Raw genomic sequence first — 7511 nt, 5'->3', positions numbered from 1 at the left:
TATAATAAACAATCTATTTATTGATATCATCAGCAGAGAGGAATCAGAATGTTTGTGAACAAAAGCCCAACCTGAGGTCGTTCTCTACTGTGCTGATGTATTACAGCAATTTACATCCTTCTGTAAAATCATTAATGCTTTGGTAAATTTAAACCCCCCCAAAACGGCATGTCAGCATAACCTGGTTGACATATCTTCTGCTCAGATGAACTGAACTGCTGACAAAATCATCTAGGCAATTTATGCAACCCAACTCAAAGACTTGTGGGACCTATTCAGCTTTCTGTGGTATGCTAAACAAAAAAAGAAGTGGAGCTTTAAAGCAAGAATGGCATCTACTGCTTTTTGGTATATATTTCCTTGATAAATATACAAAACAATAATGAATTCAATTAATTCCTACCATATGGCTGATGGGTGGACCTTCTAGATAGCAACACTCCAACAATCATTACTCCAACGATCTCATTGAGACATGGCCTAACACTGGTTATTCTCAGCCTTGGCCTTGTTTGGTAATTTGTAGGCCTACTATCTGGGCCGCTCTGTCATGAATTTACGTCCAATCTAGATACATCCCTAGATCAACTTGTAGGTTAAAAACATTGATTTGGATGTTGATATTTCTTTCTTAGTTAAAACTGGTTCTCTGCGCTCCAGAATGTAAAATTTATGATGCATTAGTGCAGTAGTAAAATCAATCTAATACTAAGCGTTAACCCGCCTGTATGAATAAGCATTTGCGATGACGCGTCTCGGTAAGGTACAAGGTGAACATGTCTGGATCGTGATAGGGTCGTTTTCTTTTAGTTCTTTTATTGAGGGATGGAACACAGAAAGCGTCTTCAGGGTGAGTATTCATACTCCTCCGCGCTGCGCCGTCCAAAGTCCATCCAGCCCACGTAGTCCCGGTCTTTTATCCGGTGGCTGGCACCGGGGCCGCTGGCTCTGCTGGTGATTGAGGACCGGCCCCTCTGCCCCGCGGCTGGAGAAACCGAGACCCACAACGTTTTAATTAGAAATATATCCACGTTTACAAAAGATGTTAACAACGTTTTACAAAATTAAGTTATATTTTTTTCCTACAAGATTACACACGCTTTCTAGTAACCTTACTAAAATGAATGCATCATGAACATGAATACATTGTAGCCTATAGGCTTTATATGCACACAAACTGCTTTGATCTATGCTTTAATATCGGATCTTCTGAAGGAAATATCTGCTGAATTATTAAAGGTTTTGAATGTTCCACATGATTCTCCTATGGAAGGGTTCCTAAACTTATTTTGTTTGCTCAGGTTATCCAGTATACAAACATTCTGCTGTTGGGTGAGGCAGATACCAGAAGATACAGAGTCACAAAGAGAGAAAGAAAAACAGAAAGAGAGACGGAGAGAAGAGAGAGATGAAATGGAAAAGGAAATGGTGAGGAAGGGAGAGAGAGATAGGAAGGAGGACTGGATGAGTGGGTGAAAGGAAGAAAGAGTATAAGGGGTTCAAGAAGAGTTAGGAGTTACAAATGTTGAGAACAACTAGACTTGCTGACTAGACTAAGTACTAACTGCTACTAGGCTAACAGAAATATAAAGACTTCTAACCAAAAGTTTAATTACTGGCTTTTTCACCAAAACCAACCTGCCATCACCGATCATCAATATGATTTTTATTATTACTCCTTTTGTATACCTGGGTAGTAAACGTAATTAGTAGTCTAATACGTTCAACATTTATGATGGACCAAGCTTGCACACTAGTGATGGGAATTTCGATTCACTTAGAAGATTCATAGTCATTTGAGTGAATCACTAAAAAGGTTACCACTGTGAATGCAGTTTTGAGGATATCCAGGGGAAATACGCGAACATATTTGAATATTAAAAAGGATGCATTGCAAACATCGGAGATGTCGCCAACGTGACTGCTATCTGAATTAGGAAAAAAACGTATGGATTAATTTTTTTTCTCTTCGAAGCTCGTCAAACACAGAAATATTCTGAGAGTTCACATAGTCAGCAAACAACTTCATTTTTAATAAGCTACTTTCATTTTAGAATACAATCTCTCGTAAAATAATGCCTTTGTAACAAAAGAGTTTAACGATTTACATTCAGTACGAGCCCGACCCATTTAGTATGAGTCCGTTGAGTTGGTCTTTCGCTCAACAGGATATGAGTCCGACCCATTCAATATGAGTAATTTGAGTTAGTCTTTCACTCAACCGGATACGAGTCCGACCCATATCAACTGAGTCCTTTGAGTTAGTCTTTCACCCAGCCGGATACGAGTCAGACCCATTTCATCTGAATCCTTTGAGTTAGTCTTTCACTCAACCGGATACGAATCCGACCCATGAATTCGCTCAGTCTATGGATCTTGATCTGTGTACAGCTCTGTCTACAGGAAGTTCTTATTCAACCACGCAACTGGCAGCTCCGGGTCCGTATGCTTAATCTAAGTTACTATGCAGATGAAAAACGGATGTGTTAATGTTGTTATAGACCTACAGTTTGATGACATTCGTGCATTGTTTTAACAATGTCGTCCGTAGCAGCCAGAACCGAAAGATTCGGGTTAATTGAGACCACGGACTCGTGACTCATGGGTGAATGTAAGGATTCGGATCTTTGAATCCGATTGACTCAGATTCAACCACCACTATTGCACACTACCCCAACAAGACAACAGACATCAGCATCAGACCAGAGTGCCCTAGAGACAATTCAGTTTTCTAGCTATCATTCGATTGTGGTTCTTCCATTTTAGGTTTTGTGTTTTTAGTCAACCACTGTTGGATTCCTAAAATATATATTGTTCAACAAAATGATAAAAGGTTGTAATCTAGGCCTACACCTGATCTTGATGTGTGTGAAGATGAACAGGGAGACGCAATCAGGGCCGACGGACTGCGGGGGAAAGTGAGGCAGTCGTGGGGGGGCCCAAGGCAGAGGGGGGGCCCATGGCAAAAAAAAAACAAAAAAAACAAACGAAACATCCACCAGCCCATAGTGTTAGGAGTCGCACATGGTCTCGTCTCCCCCCCCCCCCCCCCCCGTCAACAATCTTTCTACCCCCCCCCCCACAACAATCGAGGGGGGGGGGGGGGGGGGGGCCATCAGTACCTCGTGTATAGGGGCCCAGGATTTGGTGCAACGGCCCTGGACGCAATTATAATAATGAAGAACATAATGTTTTTAAACAAGAGGAAGGTGACGTCGGATATTTGTCTCCTGTGTTTTTCCATCTGTCAGTCAGCCTTCCAGCTGGATGAAACCAGCTGAGAGGGCTGAGGGGGCGGGACCCTCTCTGTCTCATTATTCCATCCTTTGTTAATTCGATCACTTTGTTGAACTGCCGCTATAGTTTCCACAGACGGTTTCTTCCAGGTTCGACTACGCAATGCACTGCTACAAAGCTGTTTACAGGTGTGATTCTATCCATTGGATCTAGATTCATGGGTTGTGTTGTGAGAGGATTCACAATTTTTGTAAAAGTGTTCTTAATCAAAAGTTGACATTTATTACCTAGTCTCAAAAAATTGAATTGAGGTTAATATCTTGAGAGTTGAGACTGATAGCAGCTAGCTCAAATACTAGCTTAAATATTGGTGAGCTTTTCTTCGGCTCATATTCATCTGTTTCACATGCATTTATTATCTAACTAATATTTATTTATTTGTTTTTCTGGTTCCAAGTTTTAAAATATTCATGATATTGATATTGGTTTTGGATTAATTTCTTTAGAAGCGATAGGGAACGTCCTCGGAACTTGAATAATTAAGCACAAGAAGTTATTAAGGAGGGGTCCTTTATTATCTCTGTTGAGTGTCTGCTCACCTTTCCGGGATAGCAGTTTTGCAATGAGTTGGTTGAGGTTGCTGCTGGGGTCTGCGATGTCCTCCTGGTGGCTGTAGTTCACCAGTTGGTCTGCAGGGGGCGCTGAGCGGGACTGCCGTGAGTGGAAGGATAGACTGCTGGGAGAAAACCTGTCGGATAGAGGGGCCCAGCCTTCGGTCTCTTGGGACTGTGAGGAAAGCAAAGTCAGGCAGAAGAGTATAAGGCAGAGTCATATGCTTACTCCAATGAAGAAGTCATTTAAAGAGTACCTAACTACCTCATTAAAACCCATCTGAGGCTAAGAAGCCAGCATCATTTAATGGAGATTTTGTAATGGCAAATTCGGATTTGTGTAAAGTGATGCATACCAAGAGATGTCCCTTTGATTTAGTCTGTACACCCACCTAGAAGATAAGAATCTGGATGTACTTTATTTCCAATAAGCTTCTATTGTCTTGGTGTCGTGTGTGTGTGTTCGTGTTTGTCCTTGTATGCGTGTGTTTGTTTGTGTTTAATAGAGTGTGCTTACCACCTTCTGCTGTGTGGGCAGGCTCAGCGATCCACTGGTTAACGTGGCCAAGAGAACACACACACAGATGCCTACATTCATGACTGGGAGGGGGAGAGAGAGAGAGATAGAGAGAGTGAGAGAGAGAGTGAGAGTGAGTGAGAGAGAACGACAGATATACATGACATCAAGGATAAAGGGTCTGCTGCCATGTGTTGAATCCTCATTAGTCCAGTCAGTACTAAAGAGACGCATAAACAAAAACACACGCGCGCGCACACACACACACACACACACACACACACACACACACACACACACACACACACACACACACACACACACACACACACACACACACACACACACACACACACACACACACACACACACACCCTCCACCTCATTATAACAACGTTTTACTTGAAGGAAAGCAGGTTGTTTTCGTGCAACAACTATAGATCCTTTTCCTGCCCCGATGCTGCCAAGTTGTGTGTGTGCGTGTGTGTGTGTGTGTGTGTGTGTGTGTGTGTGTGTGTGTGTGTGTGTGTGTGTGTCTGTGTCTGTGTGTGTGTGTGTGTGTTTGGGTTTACAGTAGCACTGTGATCTTCAGTAAACATTGTTACAGTGAGGACTGTCATCCTCACTCAGTCTCACACGCACACACACACACACACACACACACACACACACACACACACACACACACACACACACACACACACACACACACACACACACGCACGAGCTGCAGAACATACACACACACACACTCACACACACACACACACACACAAACACACACACACGAGCTGCAGTACATTTACACACACACAAACACAAACACTCACACACTCACACAAGATAAGCATTGAATGTCCTGGATCTACGATAAAGTTGTCAGAAATTAAGATTCACATAAAAATGTTCTTTTCTGTACAACGTTTTCCATACAACAAAAAAAAAGATGAGTATGCATGTGAAAAAAAGCAAATAACACCAAAATATGCAATCTAGCAGCCATTATGGTTGATATTTCCACCTGAATAAAATCCTTTCTCCTTTCTCTGACTTCGTTTGATCTCTATGTCGACCTCTTGGCCATAAGAGACCAAGGCATCACCGATTATAATCATGATATACTATTCATAGTATTTGGTTTTTTGTAATTTCCCTCTCCTCACCATGGGAAATCAGATAAATTAGATTTTACTTAGTTTTATCTTGTTCTATTTTTAATAATCGTCACCAATCCCCAGTCTCATTTATTTTCTGAATTATCAGTGTACAATACGGAATTACAAAGAATGATTATATCAGGATAGTTATTCTTCACTCTTTCTCTTTCTTGATGGTAAACAAGTGAATTCACTGTGACGGAGTATGACTACCACAGCCGTGGTATTCCAGTCTCTCAATACTTATTCATTTCTACCCGTCTCCATCTATTTATTTTTGTCTCAAATTTTCAAAGATTATCCCCCGATTACAGCTGCATCCTAATATTATTGTTGTTCATTTTCCGGTACATGATCAAGACACAAACGCCTCCACTTTGTTTGCAACGATAGTGTGTAACATTTTAATTATGAGTTTCTATGATAGAATTCCTTCCTCCTTTTAAAACATAATGAACGGCGCTCTGCCCAATGTACATTGTAGGAGGAGAAGAGATACGCATAAAAATATCCGGATATGATTCAACGTTACTTTTAGTTAAAAGAATTAGATGCTTATTAAATTGCTGAAGTACATTTTATTACTCAAATGTTGCGAATAGACACAATAGCGATGTAATGAGATATTGAAGGAATGCTAATGCGATTCCAGGTGAACAGCTGAACAGCTGTCTATGTTATGTTATCCATTCTCATTCATTATTCAGCAGGCTGGTAATGGTGTCATATTGAGATGGCTCAAATCCTCCCCACTCCTCTTCTCTCTCACTATCTCTCCCTCTCTCTCCTCTCTCTCTCCCTCTCTCTCTGTCTCTCTCTCACTTTCTCTCTCTCTCTCTCTTCATCTCTCCTTCTCTCTTCATCTCTCTCTTCCCCGCTCTCTCTCTTTCTCTCTCATCCTTCCCCTCCCTTTCTCCCCCTCTCCCTTTCTCACCCCCCACTCTCGCCATCTCTCTCTCCCCCCTATCTCTTTCTCTCTTGCTATCTTTCCATCCCTCTCTCCCTTTCCCTCCTTTCTCACTCTCTCTCCCTCCCTCCGCTCTCTCGTGGCTCTGTCCGATCTATTATAATTACCCAGTACTCTTCCTGGTATCTCTCATGAGACATAGGACCTCCTGAAATATATATTTATGTAAACATTGATAATAACTTAAAGTTTTTATATGTCCTATGGTAGGAAATCCTAAATCAATATTTCTTATTATTGTTTGTTTGATTTAACATTATCCTTCGATTTAAGGTTAGAAATATATTCATTAAATATATTTAGATTTTGGAATAAACTAATTAAATGGTAAAGGTAGACTTAGATAAACTTATTTAGATTATGCCAAATTGATCAACAAATCAGATGAAATATGGACAAAAAAATCAGTGTAGAAGTATGATTTCCCTCACAAAATGTGATCAAGTCATAAAACAAATAAAGATTCTAAAAAAATAATACAATTACTATTCTATAAAATATTTAAAAAAATATATCTATATATAAAAAATATATCTATGCATAAAATAATAATCAGAGTTCCAATGATTGAGAATACTACGAATAGCAATAAGGGCAGGTCTTACCTCTAGGTTGAGTTGGAGCTGACAGCGTAGCAGTGAGAAGGTCCTCAGCTCTGGTCCAGTGTGTGGCTTCCAGTGCCTGAGTGGAGGCTCCTCTTTATAAGGGATGAAACACACAAGGAGGCGTGGCTTGATGCTCCGCACACGCCACCACAGCTGACGCAAATTGGGAACACGCTCGCACACACGCACACACACATGCGCACACACACACACACACACACACACACACACACACACACACACACATGCAGGCTCACATACTCACATAGACACGAAGAAAAGCACAAACTGGGAAACAGACATGACAGAGCCACAGACAAATGCACATACTGTGTACACACGCACACACACACACACACACACACACACACGTGCGTGCGTGCACTCATACATATGCACACGTGCACACTCACACAT

The 7511-nt window shown here is 41.2% G+C and overlaps 1 protein-coding gene across 3 annotated transcripts; it reads right to left on the bottom strand.

Annotated features, from left to right (window-relative positions):
• LOC115553675 (cholecystokinin) lies at positions 1-7265 on the bottom strand. Of its 3 annotated transcripts, XM_030370137.1 has the most exons (5): positions 7095-7265; positions 4366-4448; positions 4205-4240; positions 3837-4023; positions 1-985 (listed from the first exon to the last, which is right to left on the bottom strand). In XM_030370137.1, the coding sequence occupies exons 2-5, from the start codon at positions 4444-4446 to the stop codon at positions 846-848; spliced, it is 444 nt and encodes a 147-aa protein (XP_030225997.1). In that variant the 5' UTR covers positions 4447-4448; positions 7095-7265; the 3' UTR covers positions 1-845. The 3 variants fall into 3 exon arrangements, with proteins under 3 accessions (XP_030225997.1, XP_030225999.1, XP_030225998.1); XM_030370139.1 differs by lacking the exon at positions 4205-4240 and having other exon boundaries at positions 4369-4448; positions 7095-7256; XM_030370138.1 differs by lacking the exon at positions 4205-4240 and having other exon boundaries at positions 7095-7250.
• Positions 7266-7511: the final 246 nt, after the last annotated feature.

The sequence above is a fragment of the Gadus morhua genome, chromosome 11 (genome assembly GCF_902167405.1).
Source record: "Gadus morhua chromosome 11, gadMor3.0, whole genome shotgun sequence".
Classification (NCBI taxonomy): Eukaryota; Metazoa; Chordata; class Actinopteri; order Gadiformes; family Gadidae; genus Gadus; species Gadus morhua.
This window is presented reverse-complemented; position numbering and strand designations above follow the sequence as displayed.

What these genes read in the sequence shown, in the direction of transcription:
- LOC115553675 (XM_030370137.1), bottom strand. Translation starts at nt 4,446, where the DNA reads ATGAATGTAGGCATCTGTGTGTGTGTTCTCTTGGCCACGTTAACCAGT. An exon ending in TGCCCACACAGCAGAAGGTG is followed by an intron (nt 4,241 to 4,365) that starts GTAAGCACACTC and finishes CTTATCTTCTAG; the next exon opens with GTGGGTGTACAGACTAAATC. An exon ending in AATCAAAGGGACATCTCTTG is followed by an intron (nt 4,024 to 4,204) that starts GTATGCATCACT and finishes CTTTCCTCACAG; the next exon opens with TCCCAAGAGACCGAAGGCTG.